General features: G+C 36.0%; 1 protein-coding gene across 1 annotated transcript in view; it reads right to left on the reverse strand.

Moving 5' to 3' along the window:
• Positions 1–1,215: 1,215 nt before the first annotated feature.
• LOC113237497 (TNF receptor-associated factor 4) overlaps positions 1,216–27,918 on the reverse strand; it is a 61,196-nt gene continuing 34,493 nt past the window's right edge. The window contains exons 2-7 of the mRNA XM_026473995.1: positions 12,936–13,040; positions 10,314–10,475; positions 7,575–7,724; positions 6,550–6,717; positions 3,711–3,971; positions 1,216–2,113 (exon numbers count right to left, since the gene is read on the reverse strand). Coding sequence (XP_026329780.1) covers positions 1,760–2,113; positions 3,711–3,971; positions 6,550–6,717; positions 7,575–7,724; positions 10,314–10,475; positions 12,936–13,040 — 1,200 coding nt within the window. The 3' untranslated portion in view covers positions 1,216–1,759. The remainder of the gene's footprint in view (positions 2,114–3,710; positions 3,972–6,549; positions 6,718–7,574; positions 7,725–10,313; positions 10,476–12,935; positions 13,041–27,918) is intronic.

The raw sequence follows: 27,918 nt of genomic DNA on the forward strand, positions 1-27,918 counted from the left end.
ATGATGTACCTACAGTAACACGACCATAGTTAATGAAAAAAATAAAGTTTGAAACTTGTAATTAAGTATAGAATCTACGAAAAAAGTTTCCTTAATTTCTTGTCACCCTATAGAATTCTACTACAAATCGTATTACCTACTAATATTTATAAATACACAAATATTAATTCAGAGCATTGATCACGTGTGTTAAGCAAAAATATCAAAGTAATGTCGATCACAAAAATTTTTTTGTGTGATCAGAATATACAGGATGTTAACAAATTATGTCCGGAGACTTTTAAAGCTAAGTAAGCTAGATAATCGCAGTAAGTCGATGTTCTTTTTTCGAGAAATTAAAAAACTAAGTTAATTATGTACTAAACACATGATGTTTACACAGAATTATAAATGCGTTTTTTGTGTATGGAAATGTAACTTTACAAAGATATTAATTTTCGCACTGAAAATACAGAACGATGTGTTTCCTTACATTTACTTATTAAATACAAAAATTTGACAGATCTTCATTTAAGTATAAAATTACGCCAACCGTAATATTTTCAATGTATAAATAATGATAAAACGGAACTTGTGAAGATTTCAAAATCTATCGACCTAGCCTCTTAATTGACCGGAAAATGTTTTATAAGACGCACACGCAGGTCAGAGTACCTACAAAAACCCACTCAAAAAGAACAATTTGTAAATTGAAACACAATTTGCACAAGATTAGAAAGCCCATCAAAAAGACAAAGAATTAAATATGCCAGTAAAAAACAGTTGAATGTAAAATATGGCTTTAACACATAGGTACAAGATATAATAAGACCGTAGGTATATATACTTAACATATTAAAGAGCAGATTACATTAAACAGCTTTAGCTGCGTTATTCATTACGTTGATTACATACTTTGCTGTAAGAAATGTACATATTTTTTTTATTTTTTTTATTTTTATTTAGCAAAGTATTCAAACTTTGGTCTAACTCCAGCTTTTAAACACACAGACATTATGAAAGACTTTTTATTAGTATTTCCTTTTAATTATTTACATTTTGTTCTTTGACAGATCACTTGTCTATTTACAATAAATATTAAGATTTCAACAAAAAAAAAACTTTTTGTAAAAAAAAAACAGAAATATATACAAAGATCTGCCGATATAACAAAGCCAAACATGTCTCAAAGCTATTACTCATTGAAACTCTAGGGTTCTTAGCACTTTTCAAAAAGCCTTTGTAATTTAAGGCCAACAAAAACGCTCCTGAACGTAAACCTGTATCCACACACTATTTTTGCAGATTACCTATAAAAATGTGTGTAATTTCCATTATTTTCTAATCAATATGGCACATGATGCGCAAGACTTTTTGCCATTTTAATTAATAATAGGATTTAACCGCCACCATTTTGAATAATCACTCAACGTTGCAAAATGGCGGATTTCAAAACCTATTACCTCTTGAATTATTACGGTCTATCCTTTGAAACAGTGCTTAGTTTGTTACTTACGTCTGCCGGCAATGAAACTCAAGAGATCTTCAGTGAAAGGATAACAATGCAGCGTATGCGCACTTAAACTAATAACTGTACAATTATATAACTAATTTCAATAACACTAAAGCTTATCTATAAATATTTACATTAAAACCTATGACTTTTAAGTTACTTAGCACTAAATAACAATGACTTGTAGTTTTTAATTAATATTTGTGCGTAAAAACTATGTTTGCCTTAAATAACACCTTAATTTAACATAAAAGTAAAATCAGTTCTTTACACAGCAACGATCTTGCTAGGATCCACCTTAACCCTTAGAAACATGACATCATCTTTAACAAAATTCCTTTTCTTCAGCATTTCATGGGAGACGAATCTCGGGAATCCGAAACCTAACGCATCAGGTTCCTTTGAAGGTCTTTGAAAATTCTTCCATGTAGGATCAGGGACGAAGCTTTCCACAATATTGCAGGCTCGGTCTGGGCTTGAACTCTGGTCAAAGAGGGTGAAGGAGACTGTATGGGCAAATGGCCAACGGAGTAGAGCATCATATTCTCCTGGTAAAATCTTGATGTAGACTGACATGTGGGTTGCTTCGCCTGCCCCATTGCCGTTGAGGAAGAGTGATGCCTGGAAGGTTAATGTTGATGTTATTTTCGTGTGAATCACTAATCGGTAGATACCATAACAAAACTTGACACACAGTTAAGTTGCAGGCATTTCAAAAGTTTAAAAAATATTAATCCATTGTAGACTTTTTATTTTAGCACCCAGTATATTATTATCTCCAAGAATTACACAATATGATAATATATCGATGAGCAATAAACATGTGTCTCATATCTTTGTTTCAGATCTTGGGTCATCGTATCTTCAATCTAATTTTACACTTAACAAAGTTCAAAACCTCTGTTAGCACATATGAACATGAACAAATGGGCCGTCAAAGCACATGTCCCTGTTGCTGAGTAAGCGATGCTAATTCGAACACGGCACTTAGTCATTCCATTATACGTTCAGTCAAAATAACCTTTACGCATTGTTGACTAACAGAAAGGAGAAAATTATCATTTATGTGGTATTTTCGTGAAAGTAACTGCTTTTTTTTTCAAACTTTACATTGGCCTTATTGCTTTAACCTACATTTCTAGAAGTTAACACGGATAGATACAGATAATTTTATAGGTAAAATCTTAGATAATAACACATAGAATGATAGTTTCATATCAAACGAACTGCAAGTGAGGCAAAAATCAAATTCATGTAGGCTAGTTTTAGTAGTAGGTTAATTTTCGGTTTTAGTGAATATTTATATAAAAATACAAGTTGAAACGCGTTACTTCCTTGTGGAATGTGATATTAGTATCTATTTTATGTTTGTCTGACGTATTATTACACTCATTTACCGCACATTTCGTCATTTTTAGCTAGAATTCTGGAGCTGTTCGCGGTGCAAGTTGACCTTGAGCACTGAAGGCCCGCCCGCTCGAGTAGGCCCTTTGGGAGCGCTTCAATTTGCCTCACTTAGCGTATGCGGGATAGGTTTCTATGCGTTATTATTCTAAGGATCCTACATTCAAAGTTCCCAAATATAACAATGAAACGAAACTTCTTCTCTATTTATTGAACATTAAGTATGAGCCATCAGCATTAAACTGGTAACAAATATTAAAAAACTGTAAAAAATAATTTGTGTAAAAACTATAGTAGCAAAATTTTTCGTCCTCCGGGACAGGCTAAGGCATCTATCCATACTGCCAAATCTTAGATCCAATTTTTCTTCAACTTTTCATTTTATTAAGACGAAGCCAAATCTTCAGTGTGTAAAAAACTAATTACGAAATTCCTCCATTTCTTTTTTCTACGGATGCTCCGTTTTTTTTAAGTTCTTTATAGTGCAAATCTTTGAAACATAGTAAGTAAAAAAAATTAACATAATAAGTAGTGCATATGACGAGCAAAAAAAACGTAATAATTAGATATACATAGAGGTAGTAGATAAATATGTTTAAGAATTTTGTTTCGCAGTATTTAATAAATTGCTTTGCTTACAAAATGATTGAATAAAATAGCGCTTGATAAAAGACCCTAAATTTCCTTCTGTATAATGCAAAAAAATAGGATAAGACCGATATGATAAGACTATGTAACTTAATAGAGATATAGAACGTCCCAACTATAGAGTTCGTTATTTCAATATTATCAGAAATAAAATCCAAAAGCTTACCTGCAACTTATATCCATACTGGCTGGTATAAAACGCTGGAGAAATTAGCTCGACTCCATCCTTGCATTTTGCCTCAGCCATTTTCGCAGCCCAGTCCGTGATCCTCCAGACAAGGACTCCTGAGCAGTTGACCGAGAGCCTGGCTACAGCAGCTCGGAGGGATTCCAGTTGCCTGGCCTGGCGGGATGCGAGGGCTGAGACGAGGGCGAGGTGTTGTTGGCAGGATTCTTCTGTGTGTCTTTCTAAAGCTGGTCTTGTTCCCTATAAAAGAAATAGAGCTTTTAGTTATAATTTGGTTCCAATTTTTATCATTAAGGTTATTTTAGTTGTTAGAGATAGATAGATTTCTTTTCTACTGGACTGGCACGCAAAAGCCCCGGGTTCGTTCGTTCGTTCGGATTTAAGTCATATTTTCGTTTTCTCCGCCGATTTCTGTCAGAACCGTGTTTAAAGAGACGGTACTCATAATCTCAGATTGGCTTTATCATTTAATTAAATAAAGATTATGTATATTATTTTTATTGTTTGTTGTTTGAGGTTGAGACATCTCACATTTTCTGAGGGTTGTAAACCTTCTTCGCCGCTTAACTGACTCTGTGGCCGAACGGTTACCATGACTGCCACGCAGATGTCCCAGATTGGATTCCCGGGCCGGGAGAAATATTTATATGGCCTACATTTATTGCTCTCGTGAATTTGGTGTTATTTGTGGTGGTTTAAGTGTATGTCCATGGCACCCGCCATACATGTTTTCAAATAAACTTGAAAGCTATGCAATACACTTTGAATCATATCTTTGTGGAATCTATACATATATCGTCTTTCCATACATGTTGAAAATGAAGGCGAGAGTAATTATTTGGGTGTGCATGCATGCTCCGACTGGATGCAAATCGAATTTAATTATTTTTGACAAAGCAACCAGTCCCGGTATCACATGATACTCGGATTTGGTTCCGATGCTACAAACCCCGTCGTAGCCCTCATCGTCACTGTCCATCAGGTGTGATGGAGGTCAATTGCGCTTTTATTTTTTAACCGACTTCAAAAAAGGAGGAGGTTCTCAATTCGACTGTTTTTTTTGTATGTATGTTACGCAATAACTCCGGTATTTGTGAACCGATTTTCATGATTCTTTTTTGTTAGAAAGGGGGTACTTCCATAGTGGAAAAAGTAGAAATCATCCACCTCTAAGGGTAGCTGTTCACGCATGAAAATTCATTTTTATAAATAACGCCTGAATTTTCTTAAGGAGCAATTATTTTAATGGTTGATTTTGCTATTTCTCCAATTCAAGGCGTTTTTCTCGCAATATTCTTTGAGTAGTGAGAACCGATTTTTATTATCCTCAGTGTGAAGTCCTGTATAGTGGCGAATTTAAGGATATTTCAATAAAACTTAGCAAATAGACGTAATAATAACGTAGACTTTTGAGGTCGGTTTTTTTAGTTCGCTGTGCTGAGATTATTAATAAAAAAGGTATGTTCCTAATTTAGTAAGTTTCTTCGTAACAGGTTTGCGCAATTTTATAGCCATACCAAATGGTGCAACCATAAGATCAAACCCAAATTAAGGCGTGAGCATTAAAGTTATCATAATGGAATTGGTCCCATAAATAAATTGCGACCAAGCGACCTACATTAATATTATTGAACTACTTCAAATCGTCTTTAACCGTGTTGCAGCTACGGATTTTGGGTTTACGACTTCGCCGTGCTGGTGTAAATACTGTGGTAAATTTTTTATGACATAGTAACACGATACATTCATGAATGTTTTTTATAACTAGATTCGGTCACTGGCGAAGTTTCGACTTGCAAATGATGTATAAAAACCAAACTAATGTACAATGTGGAGGCAGTTGTTAACTTTGTATTAGATTAAATGTTCATCAAATCAAAAAATCATTTACTCCATAGGTAAAATTAATTTATACTTGAAAACATTGTCTTACAATTATATGGACGTCGGGTCCGCGCTAAAAAGTGTCCGAACTTATAGGGCGTTAAAATCGTATACAGAGCGTCATTCACGCTTTAGTCTTCGTTTGTTCGACTGACAGCGAAGCAAGCAAAATTAGACAGTACTGCGATGACATTACAATTTAAATTCAACGTTTTAGCTTTTTCATATTCCTTTACATGTCACTACGTTTAAATAGATTGACTTGGGACATTTTTTTGTGGTTTTTTTATTAGACCCGTCGTTCATTTATTTGTAAGTCAATGCTTGAAAACGTAATTTTTTAAGCTACTGGTAAGGAAGAAGGTTGTGAAAAACCTCGTTCATGGTAGTACTGCCATCTTACCTATGTCTGCCGCCAAGCAGTAATGTCAACATGACTGCGTTCCGGTTTTGAAGGGTAAGGGTGCTGGTTAGATTACAGGTACATAGGACTTCTTAACTTATGTCTCAATGTGACACAGTTAGATCTTTGCGATTTAAAGCTCTGAGTGGCACTGCAAATGTTATGGGCAGGCTTATAGCTTACCATCAGGCGCACGACTTGCTCGTCCCGTCACTTGATGTTATTAAAAAAATACTGCTCATTCACTATACGGACTTCCCTGAGAAAAACGAGCTAGAAACTGTAGTTGGGAAACGTCTCTTTCTAACATGTAGGTAATCTTCAGTTGTGTAATATGAGTTTTCAAATAAAATTCTTTTAATGTAAGTTTTAAACTTAGTAAATGATAATCTTAAAGACTAGTAGCTAGTTATTTAATATCTGTCTTTTAGAATAATCTAATGTACAACTAACCCGACAACGTTTGAGAATACAGCACCCTAAAAATCAAGTTGTAACAACCAGGAAGAAGTGGTACGTTGAACGACATACCTTAAACCTGCACCCGGCGTCCCTGAAGGCGCAAGCCACACCGGCCGCGGCGCAGTGGTCGCGCAGATGCGAGTCGAGCTCGTCCCGCGGCACAGCTGTAACTGCGCAGCGCTGCGGGCAGGGGACGGGTGCCCGTGCGCAGGTCGCGCCGTGCGCTGCCACCGTGTCCTGTTTGGAATTAAACTAATTTAAGTCATATGTTCATTTTCTCCGCCGATTGTAAATCTGACTTAACAGAATTCATTGTTTTTATCATAAGTGTATCTTGTTTCTCAACTACTTATTTTGCGACTCTTGCTCAATGCCGGTTAGACAGATAGATAAAAACTTTATTCACTTCCATGACAACTTGTTTACACAGGATCCACTAAAAGTAGCACCACAATTATTATTATATTGAGCCACTTAACTAATTAAAGTAAATGGTTTTGGAAGTCATAGCAGTGAAAAGGCGCTGGCTCAGCATGCCGCGGTTTACCACGACGCTGGTATTCTGCCAGAGCCGTGTTTATAGAGACGGTACACATCATCTCAGATTGGCTTTATCATTTAATTAAATATAGATTTTTTTTTTGTTGTTTGTTATTTGAGGCTTCTCACATTTTCTGAGGGTTGTAAACCTTCTTCGCCGCTTTACTGACTCTGTGGCCGAACGATTACCATGACTTCCACGCAGAGGTCCCAGATTGGATTCCCGGGCCGGGAGAAATATTTGTATGGCCAACATTTATTTCTCCCGTGAGTTTGGGTGTAATTTGTGGTTGTCTATGTTTGTGTCCATGGCATCCGCGCCACAGGGTTTCCCTAGTGCGGGGCTATGTTGAATGTGTGCGTTATTATTATTATTATTCATCATCATGTTCTCCTTCACCAAAAAGCTCATGGTAAATTTCACATTAAATCTCTTACATAAATTCTTAGAAACTCAAATTAGACTACCACCGCTTTTTTAAATTAGGACATACAACATGAAATTTATATATGTAACATGTACTCCCGACAAAAATAGCAACTAGTCTTTTCACCTGAGTATACCGCTGTCCGCAATGGCGGCAAGGCACCAACCGCTTGCTGCAGTGCTGTTGCACGTGCTGCTGCGTGTGTCTACGCTGCACCTTAGCGCCGCACTTGTTCTCGCAGTACACAGGCTCGTGTCCGCAGTTTCCTTGGTGTTCCTGAAAAGGGATTATTAAAAGTTTTTTAGGAAGTCGTGTAGAGGCATCGAGTATATAACCAGAAACATAGATGAAATGTCATTTAATTTATTTGAAAACTATTCTGCCAAATCATTACGGTGACAACTGCGCTCCGATTGGCCAGCACGAATTCGAATTACATATTTAATTACCGATGAAATGTGATTCCGTTTGTTTTGTAATTAGATGTTTTGCTGTTTTTCCCACACCACCGAATGGAACAGCCCCCCATTGTTAGAGATATTATCTTTATTACAATAAATACAGAATATTTTTGGAATATACGGAGACGTACACACAGGTCAGTTGTTGGCGCTGTACTATTTCAGCTTTCTAATTTGTGATTTCAATGCAAACGAGAGTTGATATTTAAAGGTGATATAAGGCCCATTTGCCTGATAAGTTGCCAGGGATGGATGGTTCTTATTTCGTCTCTATTTCTGGTTATATACTCGATGTGTAGTAGAGTAATAAAAATATCATGGCAGCAGCAGCTCAAATGCTTTGTTTTTTATATCTTTTGTTTAGATGTATTTTCTTCTATACTTATTCTAACATAGTATAAATAAGACAAGACGTATGGTAACTCCGTACAAATAGCGACAAGACTTATATGTGTGCAAGCCCACAGCGCACCGTGTATGGACACACTCATTTGCATAAAAATTAAAGGCGCGTGATACGACTAGGGTCCTAAGTCTGTTAATTTTAAATCATCTTCATCAATTTATGTGTGTTAAGTAGCCGATATTCGCCCAAGCTATAAAATGACTAAAAATCAAGGAAAACGATTTTACAATTCTGCTTGCTGCCGGAAATTGAGGTATATGAACTCTGTTATTTCCCCAATACCCCACGTAGAAATACTCTCACCCCCAAATGAGTTATTTTACTACTTCATTTCCCACAAAATCCCCAATCAAATTTGTAATACCCCAGACATTTTATTTTCCATTTCCTATTTCAAACATAGCCTAAATATCGCCAATCACATTTTTAGTTGCCGCGCGACCCCTCTACTCTGGCACCACTGGTGTCGACAGAGTGTCATGACAAGATTTTGTAAGTTTGGTATTCTGCTAAACTTGTCCGTGGTTCGTAATTGAGTTACTATTCAACAGCCATTGCAATTTTTTGGTATTCTGCTTTTCAATGTCGAGTCGAAGCCACGTCGATAATATTATACTTAATTAATTTGAAAAATAAAATTGTTGAGTAAAGGAGACAATGATTGAATGAATGAATGCTATCACTGCCATCCCACCGGCATCATAATTGCAATATGATATCAGTGGATTTTCAATGTAATTACAATGGTCAGTACAAGAAAATTAGTAAAATTGAAGCCCAGGGTTATGCAACGCGAGTGCATCGAGGGATGTGAATGTGTGCGTCCGTACACGGCTCTCGGCGGGCGCTCCCACAAACAATTCCTATTGCTACTTTTCTATGAAGTTTTCATACTAGTTTTATTATTATTTTATGTATAGAAGGAGGCAAACTAGCAGACGAGCCACTTGATGGGATGTCATTGAAGAACCTCATAACGCAAAGGAAATACGTCAGGAGGAAGATTATTCCACTTCTTGCAGGTTCGAGGAAGGAAAAAGAGATGCTCGCGTGGTCTTACAATGCCATGCATCTAAGATGTGGGGATGGCACTCTCCACTATAAAGACGGTAGAACACACACAGATAGACAACGTATCTCCGTGGGCTATGTTCCTAATGTCCGTTTCTTCCCAAACAGTATTAGTGTCTTCGTTCATTTGAAATTCTGCAGAAACCTTCTGTTACATGTTATAGGCATCTAATTTGTGCAAGATGTTAACTGGTAGTTAAAGTCACGCAGCAAGCATCAAACGGCGATTGAACTTGATTTATAAATATCGAGGAATGGCTAATGGTATTCTCTTAGTTCGTAACAGCTTGGTTCGTAAAATCTGGTGCAACAGTTCACACTACGCCAGAAAAGTTTGTCTTATTGCTTCACTGCTCTGATTAGATAATAACCGACTCGTGTTGGGTACGTTTTCATGTGTGGCTACACCTGAAACGGACTCCCAAACTGGGGTCAGGACCTGACTGAGCAGGTCCCTGTGAGGGTTTGCTTGCACAGACTATAGTGCCCTTCCCGTACAATCAAGAGTTTGATAGGGAAGGCCACGATAAACTAAACTTACGTAGAAAAGATATGGGAACTGCGCTGATTAGATTTTCATGAAACAAGTGAGCAACATAGCAAATTTAAAGGTCATTGATACAAGTTATCTATCTGTGCTATTTACATTCAAAATATTTATTCCGGTCTAGATATCTTTCTAGAGTCCTATTGGAAAGACCAGTATTTGATACACCATTCTCAAGGTCAGGTATTTGTCGATTATATAACGTTAATTTTTATAAAGAAATTTCATATCCTGTCCTCCGTATTTTAGAACAGGAAAAGTATACACAAATTGGTTTTGGAAATGTATTGGATTTAATAACTGATTTTGAACTTCAGTTCATCTAAGTTTGTCCCTTGGATCATTCCTTCTATTCGCCAGAAAGATTCTTCACAGCTTACCTCAAGAGCGCTCCCGGAAAACTCTTTCCCACAATGTTCGCAGTTTGCCCGCCTTCTTGGACAGGTGTATCTGAGATGATCTTGCATCAGAACGCGCGGGATCATGGCGCCACACTGCGCCGCGCACAGAACCGCGTCGTGCTTGCACGTGTTCAGGTGCGCCTGCGCATACAAAATGTTGCTACGGTTAGTTTGTTTTAAGGCTGTTTAAATTGTGTTTGGTGCACTAATGCGAGCAGTGTCGCAGGTTTTGAAGTCGATGAAAAATGTAGCTAAACTGCTTTATTTATGAGTCTTTGTCTAAGAATGTTCCAAACAATATTTGGTATATGAGATATTTGATACAGTTCATTTCGACGCTATGACAAAAATAGAGATATGTTGAGGTGGTTTAGGTAGATGGAGCTAATAAAAGTAGGGTGGCGAAGGAGATATATACCTATTAAGCGTAGAAGGCAATAGTGGAAGAGGACAGCCACGACAGACGTTCTAAGATCAAATTGAAAAATCCTGTAGCGCGTAGGTAGTCAGAATATAGCAGAAGAGATTCACAAGGAACCACCACATGCACCTATGGCCATTGTAGCATAAGTGCGTTTCCTATTGTATCCGATTCATATACGTTCCGAATCCAAGACCATACAAATCTAGAAAACTTGGACCCACTTCGGATGTCGTTTGTTAACCAAGTCTGGCTCGAATCCCAGAAAATACGAATAACATTTGGAAACGGGAATAAATGCGTTCAATTACAGAATACGGACGCCATTATTGTTGTGTGTGGCGGTAGTTTGAAAAATATAATGCGAGTGGATGGAGATGTAAGCACCACACACCAGTCAGCCCGTGACCACGGCCAGTGCAACTTAGCAGAAACGTCTGGAAACAAGGTGTGAAAAATACCTATTCGTATTTAAACGCGCTTATTCCCGTTTCCAAATGTTAGTACAATGCAACGCGAAAGTTTAAAAGTATATAATACTAATATTGCTTGTACACTTAGAGATAAAATGATCCCTGTGACATTTCGGACCTTTCTCGTAATTCGGAAATGGGAGTCAACTGTTCACCGTCCGAAACAATAAGTAATAATGCTCGACCTAATCAAACATTGACTTACAAATAAATGGACGACGGGTCTAATACAAAAACCACGAAAAAAATGTCCCAAGTCAACCTATTCGAAATTTAAATTGTAATGTCATCGCAGTATCGCGCTGTCAGTAGAACAAATGAAGACTAAAGCGGAGTTTGGCGCTCTGTATACAATTTTAGCGCCTTACAAGTGCGGACACTTTTTAGCGCGGACCCGACGTCCATATACATAATTGTAAGTCAATGTAATCAAAAGACGAAGTATGACGTTTCATTCGCATCATATGTCTGTCAATGCGGTCGACTGTTACGAAAATACAGGGCCTGATATGGATCGGACAGAGTATGCAAATGCTCTCATACCCATTGACGTTGACGTAACGCTCCATGGAGAAGTTAAAATCCAAATTATTATTGTAAATACGAAACTTTGTCCGTCTGTCTATTATGTTTTCACGCCTAAACCGCTGAACCAGTTTTGATGAATTTGGGTATAAAGATAGATGGGACCTAGGAGAAAGACATAGGCTTAAAGAGGATGAAAGTTTGTATGGAAAACCAATAAAACTATGAGAATTGGTACAGTAAGTTACCCAAAGTAACAATAAATAAGCTAGAGCACTTGTGTTATGGAAATTGGAAACAACGATGGTACCACAAACACCCAGACCCGAGATAATATAGAAAAGTTAGTTTCTGCACTGACCCGGCCGGGAATCGAACCTGGGACCTCTGAGATGGCGACACCTTGAAAACCGTGTGCAAGCCACTCGACCACAGAGGCCGTCAAACGAAGTGCTTATTCTACGCAAATCAAGTCGCGGACACCAGCAGAGTTTTAAATAAATTTATATTAACTTTATTATTCATGTCGGAATTAGATAAAATTATCTCATTAACATTCTTGTCAGTTTTTAAATATGTGACAGCTTTACTTCCTTTTGATAATGATAAACTAAACAACAATCAGTCAACACTGGCGTGTTAACTATTGCTGTACAAATGATCAAAATGATATTTATATAGAGATAACATTTGTTGAATCATCAAGTAGATAGAGAATTTTGATCGATTGAGTTATTCACAGGGTTTTTAAACGGCTATGACGTGCCACACAACAGTCTATAAAGTCCAATGTGCAGGTCTGTCCTAGAAGAGGTGTGTCAGAAGGTCGTGAATGTTTAGAAAAAAAAGGTACTTGTCGATAAATTTATTTCATTCCCAAAAATGAGTAAATAAGAAAAATACACACATTTTACGAAAAAATATTCGATATCTGAATTATTCTTGGACGTAATTACTTAACGTTTAAGTTATTATATTTAATTAAGACAAAGCGACCTGAAAACAGGCCTTAAAAAGTCTAGGAATTCCGGATAGTATATTTAATTGGCCTAATTTGAAGAACAAACACCTCAAAATAGGCCAACAGACATAACCAGGCATGTATAATCAAACGTAACGTAGACGCCTACAATGTTATACAAAATGCTGCATTCAACAAAATAGAGCGGGATAAAAACTTACCTTTAGTTTACGTAATTCGTCTGACCACTGGCATCCTTCTTTATGATGGATGCAGTAGACCACAGATCCCATAATAGCCTTCTCCGACTCCGGATCCGGGTATATCTGTAACAAACAAACATACATTCAAATATTGTACATTTTTTTAAAAATTTGAAAAAGTCCTCAACACTCATCACCTTTTTTAATTTAGCTAGTAGCTTTTTAAACATTTTGATAAATATTTTGTAAGTTACAAAACACAACGTCAATAGCAACTGGTAGAGCTAAGACTGATTGAAGCGCAGCCACACCAGCCTAACGGATTAAATAGGACAACGTGATTATAAATAAACCAACTAGAAAAAAGAGAATATCAAACAACGAGCTACGCACCGTGCGTTCGAATATGGAGCACATTGAAAATATGCAAAATGGCGGCGTTGGTTTTTCGCGCGCAATCCACAGGAGTGCTCGACCCAAGGGCCTGATACTAAATGAATGCTATGCGTTCCTTTTTCGTTATCTTTATGGGCGCAACGAACAGATGGCTGGCTACGGACCACCGTTCCCTTGTTTGCATCGAGATAAGCGTGATTTTTCACTTCCCAAACCAGCTGGGTAATGAAATGAGCAAATAAACTTGTTAGATTCTTCTGAACCAGTTTCTTTTCACATGCTCAGGCTAATTTCCTCGAAAGAATATGAAGTATTGACAAGATAATACTACTGCATATGTACAGACGAAGCGTCGTTTGAATAATAAAGGCGCATAGGTATATGAATTTGTTTGTAAACAACGTTGGAAGCTGCTATGCGAAGCATCTGAGTAGATGCAGAGATGTCACTAGCGGCCGCACATGGCCTCAGATCTCTAAACAAACTGCCGGCTGTCAGAAACGCTGACTTAAAATACGGCTTACATTGAACTGTGATCATTCACTCGGTGATGGGCCGCTAAGAAAAATAAGCGTTGGATGGGACACAACCTGAAGTGTAAAAGATCAAAACGTTCTCGTAGTACGAGATGTTCTATTTACAAACATTGATGCATGTGGTCATCGGCATAGCCTGTCGTACCTTAGGATCTATATTCAACACGAGTGAAACAAAGTACCTAATACTAAATGTCAACACAAACAACTGTGTGTCGTAAAGAGTAGTGTTAGGAGTGAAAATTGAAAGAAACATGGCGTCGATGTTGGTATAAATTTACAAATATAGAATGTTATTTGTGTCGTATTCTAAAAAGATGGACTGCGATGTGTTGAACTCTCCCGCGTCGCTCAATTATAGAACTTGTTGTATCGTAAACATTGCCGGATTAAAACGTCATAGGACATCAAGCGCGCAAGGCGCATACGTCATTTCAATTCTCATCCAATCAGAGAAAAACGGCTCAAAGAAAATGAGGATGCTTCTCTGCCATTCGTGAGATATCATTCGTTATGGCCTGACGTTAACTGCTCTGAATCCATAGATGTTAAAATTAGTTATAACTTACAACATTCCCACAAAGGACACCATTAGGATTTAATTTACGGTTGTTAATCAAATACAGACGTTATATGTAAATGATTTGAAAGATTACGAAAGGCAAACAAAATCTCGGCACACCTACACGAAGTATTCATTATAATTACTTTTAATTAATTAAACATAAACTAAAATGTGTGGAGGCGGTTATTTAGTAAAACATCATCTTTTGCGGCACCCAGCACTTTCTTGGCGCCGAATAGTTCACATTCCTAACATAAAATTGTAAGATAATTTAGGTTACGTTGAACCTACAGTTCGTAATAGTTCCAAACATCGCCATCATCTGTTCTAACAGTGTATAGCAGTAGAGCTTCTTGTAAAAGAGTCCGTCCAGGGAAATACTACCTTATCTATTTCTGCCGCCAAGTAGTAATCTGAGCAATACCGCTAACCAGTTTCAAAGTGTACTTGTCAACTTATGCCTCAGGGTGACGGACGCAGTGGCAGTGCTTCTCATATCTTAAAAATCTGACTGGCACTGTAAATGCTATGGGCAGGCGTGTCGATTACTACCAGGCGCACAGTTTATTCATCCCGTGGCTTAATACAATAAAAAAAAAGAAATTATAGTTAATGGCGAAAGGTGGAGAACGTTTAGCATTAAGTACAGCTAATGTCGTGTTATTGTCGCGTCATAGTACGAACTGCGTGAATGAATAGTCACAAAGCTGCCAATAAAACATTATAGTTTTAACATTATAATAAGCTTACTTTAAGCGCGTCATGAAAAGTCAATGTAAGGTTAAAGTAATATTGTTTTAAAAGGTTGTGGTAGGCTCCCTGCACGTTAAAAACGATTTATAATTCTTGGATACCTGTAAAGTCTCCAACCCGCATTGTGGTGGCAGTAGGACGTAAATATGTTTGTATAGTATTAGGACTAGGCATCATTGTAAACCAAAACAAACATACTTTGTTTACGATCAAGCAAACTGAACTTAAAAGGTTATAAACAAACTAATTGCAAAGCATTACCTAGTAAAACACCCACGGGATTTAACTTGCTTAAGAAGCGCCTACGCAAACCTTCAACGGACCTTGGGTATAAAATCTTTATAGATTTTATTAGACAGATAGGTACTTGATGTTGATATCACAAATTTCGTAATAGTTACTTTTGATATTAAGTTACGATAACCAAGGTAGTTACGTGGGAATTTATTTTTGAGGTAAAAATATTTAGTTCAGCATGAGTTAAAATTCTTTCATTTTTAAATACAACATTAGATTTTTTTTATAATATCAAGTGACGGGACGGACAAGTCGTGCCACTGAAGGGAAGCTATACGCCTGTCCATAACAGTTGCAGTGTCACTCAGAGCTTCAAATCGTCACCCTGAGACATAAGTTGTTTCATGTGCCTATAGCTTCACCAGCACCCTTACCCTTCAAACCCGGAACACAGTAATGTGAGCATTACTGATTGGCGGCAGAAATAGGTAAGGAGGCAGAACTTCCCTGGACTCTTGACTCCTGAACTCTTTCACAAGGACCTCTAATATATATTATATATATAGTTTTTTTTGTGATAAGTTAATATAAAATATACGTGTTTTAATTATTTATTGTGGTGATCTACACAGTGGGATGTATAAAAGGATTGATATTGATGACTAGTAAAGACTTTAGTTTCCTGTTGCTCAAGAAATATTGGTAAAACTAGGTCATTTAAATGCACTAACAATGAACACTAATACAAATTTTTTTATCTTACCCAAAAAAAATCATTAATACAAATTTCTTTATTTAAATTTACATCTCTACAGCACTCTATTCCGTTAATCATAAGGTTGATAGTTGTATCTTTGAATAATTTCTAAATTTGTAAAGCCGCTAGCACAAATTATTTGCGTACACGCAATTGTTGTGTTAAATTTACTTGACGACCCAAATGTATCCGGTTGATAATTCGCGTTCAATTACGGCTATATTTAAACCTTTTGCCATAATAAAGTCAGTTAGTCAATTTGCGTTGAACTTTGAGAGCTTTTTACATTGACTTTTTTTTTAAATTATAATAAGCTGGTCGACACAACCTTAAAAGGCTTTTGGTAGATTCCACATAATAGCGAAAGCGTTGAATAAATCACTTTGGAAAAAATATATAATAAAATTGAGGCTATACACTGATTAGTCTAAAGTGTGAAAACACAATTACTAAAAATTTTCACGATATAAAAAAACACAAACTTACCTCGAAATTTCACAAGAGGTACTTTACATATACCATTGATTTTTTTCAATATCAACTGAACTAAATAGAAACGTATAGCATTGACTTACAAATAAATGGACGACGGGTCTAATACAAAAACCAGGAAAAAAATGTCCCAAGTCAACCTATTCGAAATTTAAATTGTAATGTCATCGCAGTATCGCGCTGTCAGTAGAACAAATGAAGACTAAAGCGGAGTTTGGCGCTCTGTATACGATTTTAGCGCCTTACAAGTGCGGACACTTTTTAGCGCGGACCCGACGTCCATATAATTGTAAGTCAATGACGTATAGTATTCGTTTGTAAAAAAAAATAATTCTGTAATAAAGCCAGCGTCCTTGCTGCTCGAATGCAAAATGAACCATATTAGTACGGGAAAAATTTTAATTCAAGCCGAGGTAATATTGACTCTTAAAGGTATTGATGCGAGACGTGCCGCCGTTTGTACGAGTACGTAAAAGTTTGTCAAAATGATTTTTTTTTCAACTTGGATACATACAAGTGATAATAAAATCGTTGAAAAAGCAGTTTAATTACAATTTAAATAAGTGACAGATAAGTTAAACTTAGATAGATCACGTTTGAAAACGCTAAAATGCACGCATCCGCGAATTGAGATAAAAATTCTCGCATTCTCGTCGTTATGCGTTGTTAACTTCAAGGATACAGACTTAGAATAATAACGCATAGAAACCTAGTCCGCACACGCTAAGTGAGGCAAATTGAAGCGCGCCCAATGGGCCTACACGAGCGGGCGGGCCTTCAGTGCTCAAGGTCAACTTGCACCGCGAACAGCTCAAGAATTTTAGCTAAAAATGACGAAATGTGCGGTAAATTAGTGTAAAAATACGTCAGACAAACATAAAATAGATACTAACGTCACATTCCACAAGGAAGTAACGCGTTTCAACTTGTATTTTTATATAAATATTCACTAAAACCGAAAATTAACCTACTACTAAAACTAGCCTACATGAATTTGATTTTTGCCTCACTTGTGACAGTTCGTTTGATATGAAACTATCATTCTATGCATTATTATTCTAAGGATACAGATACATAGAGAGGAATATAACTTCCTCGGCCTTATATAAATATTTTATTCTATTTTTTGCGTAACTAGCAACAACTCTACTAAGGTCTATTTTTCTTTAAATTTTTGCTTGTTATTTTTATTAATACCCCGATTTTATTCTATATTACGTTATTCATCGCGGATATCCCATCCTAAAAATTTCATCCACGCCATTAAACTTGACCCTGGCAAAATTGTCCGCTAACCTAGGGTAGATAAAGTTGCCTTGAAAAAAAATAAAAAAATTCAGACGAATATATATAATCACAGTGGCTATTTGACAAGCAATCCTGAGGGTGCGTACAGATTGCACGCACGCTGCACGCGTGCAATTAAGTACGTCTCTGTAATGACATCTCATAATGCGCGCGTGCGGCATGCGAACAGATCGCACCACGTACTGCACGCGTGCAGCTCGCGAGCCATCCGCAAACAAGCCCATTCGCCATATTTGTTCGCACTTTAAGATGCAGGTTTCTTTTAATTTGTGCCATATAAGTTGTTCTTCAATCTTTTAGTCTTTATTTTTATTGAGTCACATTTGCTTGTGCTTTAACCAGTCATCAGTAAGGGCAATGTGCTTCTTGCGTTTCTCTCAACTTTGTATTTTGTTTTTCTATGACAATTTTACACTTTCAGGGTTTGTTTACGAACAAATGATTGACAAGTGACGAACGCTATGCTTTACAAACTTATACTTGCACTTGCCAAACATCTATTTCTCTTAATTTAAAAGCAACATGCTGTTGTTACTCGTAAAATTAAATTTGTATTAGTAAAACTTCTAACGCTACGTTAAAGACAAGCTGCAAATTTATCTTTACCGCTCCGAAACATACGATTTTCTCTTTGGTTCTTAAGAATATAACTGTTTTGGAATGTTAAACGTAACTTGGTTTAAGCTATCGACACGCTGACGTGGGAATGTAAACACAGCACTAGAAATATCACGGATTACTTTCAAGTACTAATAAACGAGGCAGCTGCATAAGTCCCAAGATGTTAGTCGTAAAACTCGTAAACCATAGAGAAAATCCTCAAAAATATGAAGCAATTTCTTCCTACCGTTTTATAAAACAGTACCGTATTAAATGTAATTTCAAAAACATCCTCTAACCGCCATTTTCGATTTCTTTTTTCTCTATTCTAAGTGCGTTCAAAAACCGCACTATTTAAAAAGAGAATAACACAATGATTTGCGGCCAGCACATATCACAAAGTTCGTCGGCCGGACGGCGGAACAGTACCGTGGAATATGTAATGACCATCACAATTGTAAAGCGTAATCGTTGAACATCTCCGGTTTATATAATTTTTACTTTACTTCTTAAGGAAATAGATGGGCATTGCTGTTAGCACAATTTACTTACTAGGGTCATTCCACCTTCTTATTTTTTAAAGTTTTATTCCATTGTCGTGTTGAAATTGACATTGTAATTTCTTACAAAAAGTTTTTTATGACCTACAGGGCTACGTTATTAAAGAAATATCAGTAAAATAAACATTTCAATCTCAAATATAAATCATGGTGGCATTTTAAAAGCAGCGGGCCGATTGAAATAAATGCCAGCTTTCAACGCTCTTCATATTTTAACTGTTTCCTCCGAATAAACACGGCTTCAATTAAATAATATATCGTAATAACATAGGAAAGCATAAGTTACTTTAACATAAACAATGGTATGTAATTTTATTGTTACAAGTTCCGAACTTTCTTTTCCGTTCAGAAATAATTCTACGTAGTGTGTGTTCGCGCTAACAAAGCGTAGGAGTGATTATTCCATTCATAAACTGACCGGAGTTTTGAATGAACTGACGAGACGATTAATCATCGTTCGATGCTAATGCATCTTTTGTTTTTGTTTATGTAACGTCAAACGTCAATGCCAGATTCTATTTAACGATACTGGCACAAATTAACATTGTCTATAATCCGAAAATCTGAAAACAAAACTCATTTTTGAGTAGTCATTTCAATTCAGAACAAAAGAATTATTCAGTTTTTTTTTCTAATTATTGTTCTTGGCATAAAAAAGCAGATTGAAAACACTACGCCATTAGATGCGATTAAAGAAAAGAGAAAAGAAAACTAATTTGAATTTAGATTGTTTTTCGTAGGGTAGTCGGAAATAGAACACTTCATTTGAAAGAGTATGGAACATGATATCAATTAGTTTGTCTGTCGTCACGACAAGCAAAGTGTCGGGTTGCATTAGTTTTCTATAATTGAATTTGCTTTCTTTTCTTTAGACAAATACCAGACAAATCGTTAACTTAAAACTTTATAATGACAATACATGTCTCATGTTACACTAGTTCTTGCATAGGTACAGGCTGTGCACGGTAGTCAGTAACTTGTTCAATGCATGCGTTATTTAACAACTGTCATGAAATAAGTAACGTTAAACCTAACCTAGGTTGGCCAAAATTTTTCATGTGGTATCAAAATATAAATGAAAAACATTTACGTATTAAAGAAAACAAAATATCAAAGAGTATGAATTTCATAAGTGCAGAGTATATGTACCTAAACTTCAATGAAGACTAAATATATACAGAGTAGATAATACCTCCCTCTGAAATCTCGGGATTATTATATTTTGTTCTAAAGTGTAAGCAAAAAACTTGAATAAATTCTGTATTAACCATGTTGATCTACAATCTTTAATCATCTTTACCATTGACTTACAAATAAATGGACGACGGGTCTAATACAAAAACCACGAAAAAAATGTCCCAAGTCAACCTATTTAAACGTAGTGACATGTAAAGGAATATGAAAAAGCTAAAACGTTGAATTTAAATTGTAATGTCATCGCAGTACTGTCTAATTTTGCTTTCTTCACTGTCAGAAGATACAAACGAAGACTAAAGCGTGAATGACGCTCTGTATACGATTTTAACGCCCTATAAGTTCGGACACTTTTTAGCGCGGACCCGACGTCCATATAATTGTAAGTCAATAATCTTTACATAATAATTAATGTCTTTACTTGTCTCGTTTGCCGTTTGATGGTCTATTTCCTATTTAAATCGTGTCCATTCAAAGAATTTTGTAAAGACCGAAACAAGTGATAATCTGAAGGGGCTGTTTTTATGAAACTCCGTAATAATTTTGTAAGGTGTAAGGTTGCCTGAAAGAGATCACTGTGTAGCGATAAGGCCACCGATTATACCTTTCACTATAATTTGAACTGTCACCGTGGGCCGAAAGATTGCCAAGCTGGATTACTACGCAAAGATCCCGGGTTCCATTCCCGGGGCGAGAGGAATATTCTTATGGCCGACGTTTAATTATGAGTGTGTTATGTATTGCATAGGTTCCCAAAGGTATTGGCTCACCGCCCATTTAGGCAACATAAAAAAATTTCTACCACCACCACAAAAAATAATTGGAAACACAATTTTTTTATATTAAGTTAACACAAAAAAAATCACAAGCAAAAAATATATATATTATGCTGTGTAGTTTATATAGATAATTCAGGTTTTTTTTTCAAATGCGGTAACACCTCCAGGTCTGCATCAACGCCTCGTAATTGCGTTAGGGACCCACTTTGGGAAACTATGATGTATTGTCACTGTTTCTATTTTGTGTGCAATATTGCTATTCTATTCTATGTCGGGCTAATACGGTGGATTAGGTAACACTTTCCAACTTACTGTAATAGTTTTTGACGGCTTTGTATTTACGTGTGTGGTTTGGCATTATCATGATGAAATACGACAACATTATCACCAGCTCTGGGCGTTTTTCATCAATTATATAAAATTAAAACTATTGAGCCTTGTTTTTAAAAATGCGCGCTTAAATCACCATAGACAATATACATTTTAAAACATAAAAGTTCTGTTTCATAGAGGATGAAAATTAAAGTTAGATAATTGAAATAAAGAACAGCAAAAACCGCACGTACTTTTTGGACATCGAGTATATAACCAGAAATAGAGACGAAATAAGGGCCTTCCATCCCTGGCAACTCATGAATCAAATGGCCCATTATATCACTTTTAAATATCAACTCTCGTTTGCATTGAAATCACAAATTAGATAGCTGATATAGTACAACGTTAACAACTGACCAGTATGTACGTCCCCGTATATTCTGTTTTATGTGTTTATTGTAATAAAGATAATATCTCGAACTATGGGGGACTGTTTCATTCGGTGGTGTGAGAAAAACAGCAACACATCTAATTACAAAACAAACGTATCACATTTAATATATGTAATTTTTCAATTTTCGTCCATTATAGCAAAGCTCAAGTTAAACTGGTCGATTTGAAGTGAAACAATTGACACCTTTCAATTGTTTCGATTTCGGGCTGGCCAATCGGAGTGCAGTTGTCACCGTAATGATTTGGCAGAATAGTCAAATTAAATGACATTTCGTCTCTATTTCTGGTTATACACTCGATGTTTTTGGACAACCAATTCCTTAAACCAATTTATAGGATTTAAAGGTAATTTCAAACCGTGTCTATTTATAACATTAGACATTTTAACGTGGTAGAAAATAACTGTAATACAACACTGTAGGTAATAGTTCGGTTTTATTACTACACAGAACATAACGGTGGTAATTTAAACCTGATATGATATACCTAACCGTTTGAAATGAGATGACAGTGCCGTGAGTTGCGAGTTATTGACAAGCTACTCGATTTCAACCGTCAGTTTCATCTGTGATAGTTATGTTTGACTAAATGCTTGGTAATTACCGCTAATTCTCGTTTTAAGTTCACAAAGGACAATGGCAAACTCCGTCTGTCTGTCTATGAAAAATATGAAAAAATATAGAGTTGAAATTCCTGAACAAATTTTGATTTGGGTTTATTATTCTGAGAAGTTAGGAATTAAAGATATTCAGTTTGAAGTTTTGGAGGTTAAGTGTTACGTAATTGATTAAAATATATTCGATGTATTATTATATCAAAATAAATTACAGGAGCCTTAAACAGAGTTAACAGAAACAGAATAGTGCCGTGGGTTTGTGACACGACGAAAGTTAGGCATGAAGTTAAGCCATAACAAAAAAACAGAGTTAATTAATAACATACCACAGACTATTGCACAGGTAACTCGGACACAAATTCTTTTTTGTGAAACGTGCCATCTATCGTTGATTTTGGGAACTTTTTTGTCAGTTTTACCATTTTCTCGCGTGGTACTTTGTAGAAGAAATTATCGATTATATATTTTGAAAGAAATAGTTTATCTTTTATTAGCTTATTACAAATCGGTCGAATCAATACATTTGAAATTACGTGAACTAAATGTGGACCACATCCATACTTCCTAATTCCTTTTTTGGCGGCTAGATGTCGCTCAACGTTAAGAAACTAAGAAACTGATAGTTATAGATATCAGTCCGGTAACATAATAATTAGTCATTATAGTTTCTTTTAAATATGATTTTATTTCCAGACAGATAGGCCGCTATTATAATTTGAAAAGCCTAATGAATTTATTTTATTCAAACTTGTAATTAAGACATTTTAAAAACGCTAACGAATTATTTTAATGATTTTGTCATTGTTCTTTCGTTCGTAGTCTTTGAGCCGGTGAAGTATTTGAATTAGCACCAGAAGTCAGGCTTGATGGTGCCAATTTGAATCGAAAGTACCAATTTAAATATCATGTGCATTATGTTACCGACGACCTTGATGACCTGGCCGGTATAGAGAGGGAACGTAGGGCACTGGCGGTCAGAAGTAATATGCTGCCACCCAGGTTCGCTCGATGTAGTAAGCAAGTGAAAATTGCACTTTTCAAAGACTACTGTCAATTGTTCTACACGCTTAGTGCCCTACGAGTCACTTACAATAATGGGTTTAGAATGTTGATGGAGTTACCATGTTTGCGCGTCTACCATGTTTCCAGAGACGCGGGTTGATGGTTTCTATTGGATCTGGAACCTGATATTAATTGAATTTTTGTGCCTACTACCTAGTCTTTAAGTTATATTTGTAAGTAACTAACATAATAGCACTTTAAAAAAATGTTGTCTGAATAAATAATAACATTGTTATTATTCCATTTAAACCTCTCTCCTGAATAGTTGTTATTTTGGAGATATGACATTATTATACCCAAGTGTGCAGTATCTTGTTAACAGCATTTAACGACTACCAAGAAAATTACACAACGCCTAGTACATTTATCTCGTCATACTTAAATATACCGTAATTATGTTATACTTGAACTTAACAAGTTATCACTTATCACAGGAGCCGCCAGTATTTATAGCGAAGACAAAAGGCGATAAATCAGAGAGGCACCGGAAGGGAACTAAGGTCATGTGTCAATGCGCTGCGCTCGCGCATTTGATCGGTTGTGTAATAAAATGTTTTACGCTTTATAGTCGCATGAAAAAGAATTGTCACAAAAATATTCCTTTGTGATTTTAAACAAACAACTAAGAAGTAACTTGATTTTCAACAATTTTCTTAGATGTTTTTATTACTACAGGTTTGTTCATAACAGTTGCAATGCGACTCAGAGCTTTAAATCGATAAGATCTGAGGGGCACTGCCACTGCGCCTGTCACCCTGAGACATAAGTTGACAAGCCTCATGTGCCTGTAATTTCACCAGCACCCTTCAAAACTGGAAAGCAGTAATGCGCACGTTACTGTTTGGCGGCAGAAATAGGTAAGGTGGCAGTACTTCCCTAAAAGAACTCTGTCACAAGGAGCTCTACTGCTACTAGATCTAGATAGATATCTTCCAGTTTACAATAACATCTGAAGATCGTCGTTTAATTCTACAAACGCTCAAGTGGCTGTCTGCAACTCCACATAACATGTGATAAAGCCAAATCGCTCAATCCAAAGCTAACCGATTGGCTCAATTGAATAATTTTCAATTTAAAAGGGTAACTTGCGCTCGCGCAGATTGATCGATCGCCGGAAACCGCCATTTTGTCGTTTGCCGGTTCCTTTTTTAAATTCGCAAAGAGCATTGATCCTATGTTCTATTTGCGAATAGTTTTTGAATATGGAACGTAAAGAGCGTAAATGCCGTTTTTAGCATCGATATGATTTCTTCATAATATTGGTTTGTTTTGTAACCATTATTAAAATATGCCCACTTGTTTTGCTAACGGTTTTGGTAATTGTGGAAAAGTAATTGTAGATTCTGTATTTAGTCAGTAATTCATCAATTAACTACTCACGTTTGAGTTAAAATCTAGGAAATTGCATAAGTGCATTTATATAAAAATCTACGGACCATGAAATTTGATACTTGAGATTAATAGGTGAGTTGGAAGTATAACTCTTGCGCAAATATATGGTTGCAAAATAAATCGTATTTTTTTTAAACGTAAACAGAACGCATCTCCGGTGGTTAATGGTTTTATATAGATTTTGGTTAAATTAATGTTTTTACTTTTACTGGCGAGACGTTTAACTTTTTTTAATGAGGTTACGATGAAATATGCCTTTGAGAAGTACCGTTAAACTAAAATCCTTTCGGAAGTTTCGGGACTTGAGTTTGACCGCCTCCGTGGTCGAGTTAGTGTAGAAGAACTAGCTTTTCTATATTATCTCGAGTCTGGGCGTTTGTAATACCGTTGTTGTATCCGATTTCGATAACACAAGTCCTATACTTACTTACTTTAAGACCAGAGCAACGTATGTGATTTTATCTTATATTATTAAGTGAAACTTAACAAGTGAATAAATAAATAAATAACGCACACACTCAACATAGCCCCGCACTAGGGAAACCCTGTGTCGCGGGTGCCATGGACACACATATAGACAACCACAAATTACACCCAAACTCACGAGAGAAATAATTGTAGGCCATACAAATATTTCTCCCGGCCCGGGAATCGAACCTGGGACCTCTGCGTGGCAGTCCGGCATGGTAACCGTTCTTCCACAGAGGCAGTTAAAAAGTGACGTATTTTGTATGGTTCTGAGGATAAATAATTTCAAATTTCTTCGATTTTTATACTTAAAAATTACAAATACGATTTTAACTTAATAATAATACTGTCAAAATTGATGAACTTAATTTTAACAAGAATGTAAAACACTTTTTATACAGCTGTACTGTTTTTCCAAAATGCGAAATAAATATTCCGCCTGCAATAAAACGGAGGCAAATTAGGGAATGAATCCAATTAGATTTCACTCGTTTCCCGTTAATCAATTTCAATAAAACTTGGTAAATAGATGTAATTCCACAAAATTTTGAGATTTATGTTTTTTTTATAAACAAAGTTATAATTATGTGCGGTATACTCATATTATCGCAGGTTACAGTTAACCTGGCCCTTAACTTTTGAAAAATACTTAGATCTGAAGAGAAGCAAGCAAGTTTTTATTAACCGACTTCAATAAAAGGAGGATGAGAACGTCCTCCTTTTATTCGACTGTATGTTTTTTTTTGTATGTATGTTACGCGATAACTTCGGTATTTGTGAACTGATTTTCATGATTATTTTTTTGTTGGAAAGAGGGTACCTCCATAGTGGTCCCATTTCATTTTGAAGAAAATCAACCACCTCTAAGGGTGGCTGTTCACGCATGAAGATTCATTTTTATAAATAGCGCCTAAATTTTATAATAAGGAGCAACTATTTTAATGGTTGATTTTGCTATTCTCCGATTCAAGGCGTTTTTCTCTCTCAATATACTTTTAGTAATGAGAACAGATTTTTATTATCTCCTGTGTCAAGTCCTGTATAGTGGCGAACTAGGGGATATATCAATAAAACTTGGCAAATAGAAGTAGTTCCACGTACTTTTGAGGTCGGTTTTTTTAGTACTCTGTACTGAGATTATTCTTTTACGTAGTCTGTCTAGAATCGAATTTTGCTGTTGCTTCGATCTATTCAAATTATTTTTATAATTATATTATATGCTAAATACATTATACAGCATTAAAACCTCTTTAAAATCACAATTTACTCCTACAGCTGTAATTATATTCACATTCGCTCATGCACTTACATGTCAAACAGGTTATTTTAGATGCACTATTTAGCAACTATGTATAATATTATTATTGTAATTTTTATGCATTTACTTTTTGTTTTCAAATAACTTAATCGCTCTCGTTGGTTCTGACTGAAAACCAGCGCCTCAGGAAACTTTGGCATATGCTAAGTCAGCGCCGCTTCACTGCTGTGACAATTATGTTATGTTTCTTTCTTTTATGCTTAATCTGTATTTGTGTTATATCAGTGAATAAAGTGTTTATCTATCTATCTATCTAAGATTTTTACTTAAATTGGTGACACCATCCGTACCTCAAAGAAGCCCCTCTGCAATTTCAATTTTTTCGTAACTTCAACAACAAAGAGATTCATCGATGACTTAAACATAATTTATTTAACTTTCCTAAACCCTTTTATCTCATAAAACCAGCATCTTACTCCGAAAACAAAACCATTCGTCGTAAACTTATTTTTAAGTAATTTTAACTGCCACCACTTCAAACCCCTTACAACACACTGAGTCGATTTTAATGACGCTCTATAATAAGACAGTACTTCAGTAGACATCTATAGGCCTAACTTAAACATTGCTTAAATTACATCTTTCTCTTTTTAGCGATGAGTTTTTATAATGCGTAAGAAAGGAACAGGTATAAAAAATAATGATCTGATGACATTGTTATGGCTCAATATCACCTTGTTGAAAAATTTGTTATTAATAGGGTTGTACTCGAATGTAACTTAATATACTTAGTACTACCCCACGCGATTTCCATGACACAAGTGCGTGATGTTGTCTAGTATTTCACAAATTAAAAACAACTATTAAACTGTTTCTTTAATCGAAAACGCGTATATTTATTTCTGAAACAAAAACATCAGTAAAGACCCGAAACAGTAAAACTCTTAATGAATGAGTGCGTCCAAGGAAGTACTGCCACCTTGCCTATTTCTGCCTCCAAAGCCTGGTTTTGAAGTGTAAGGGTGCTGGTCAAATTACAGGCATGTGGGATTTGTCGACTTATGTTTCAGGGTGACAGGTGCAGTGGCAATGACTCTCGTATCTTTGCGATTTAAAGCTCTGCGCGGCACTACAAATGTGGTTTCCCATCAGGTGGACGACTTGTTCGTATTATCACTATAAGAGACAAAAATTTCTATTGCTTTAAGGACTTCTTAACACATTAATCAATTCGCGAATAAAAAAATATATACGCGAATT

The sequence above is a fragment of the Hyposmocoma kahamanoa genome, unplaced genomic scaffold (genome assembly GCF_003589595.1).
Source record: "Hyposmocoma kahamanoa isolate Upper Pololo Valley unplaced genomic scaffold, ASM358959v1 93, whole genome shotgun sequence".
NCBI classification, from domain to species: domain Eukaryota; kingdom Metazoa; phylum Arthropoda; class Insecta; order Lepidoptera; family Cosmopterigidae; genus Hyposmocoma; species Hyposmocoma kahamanoa.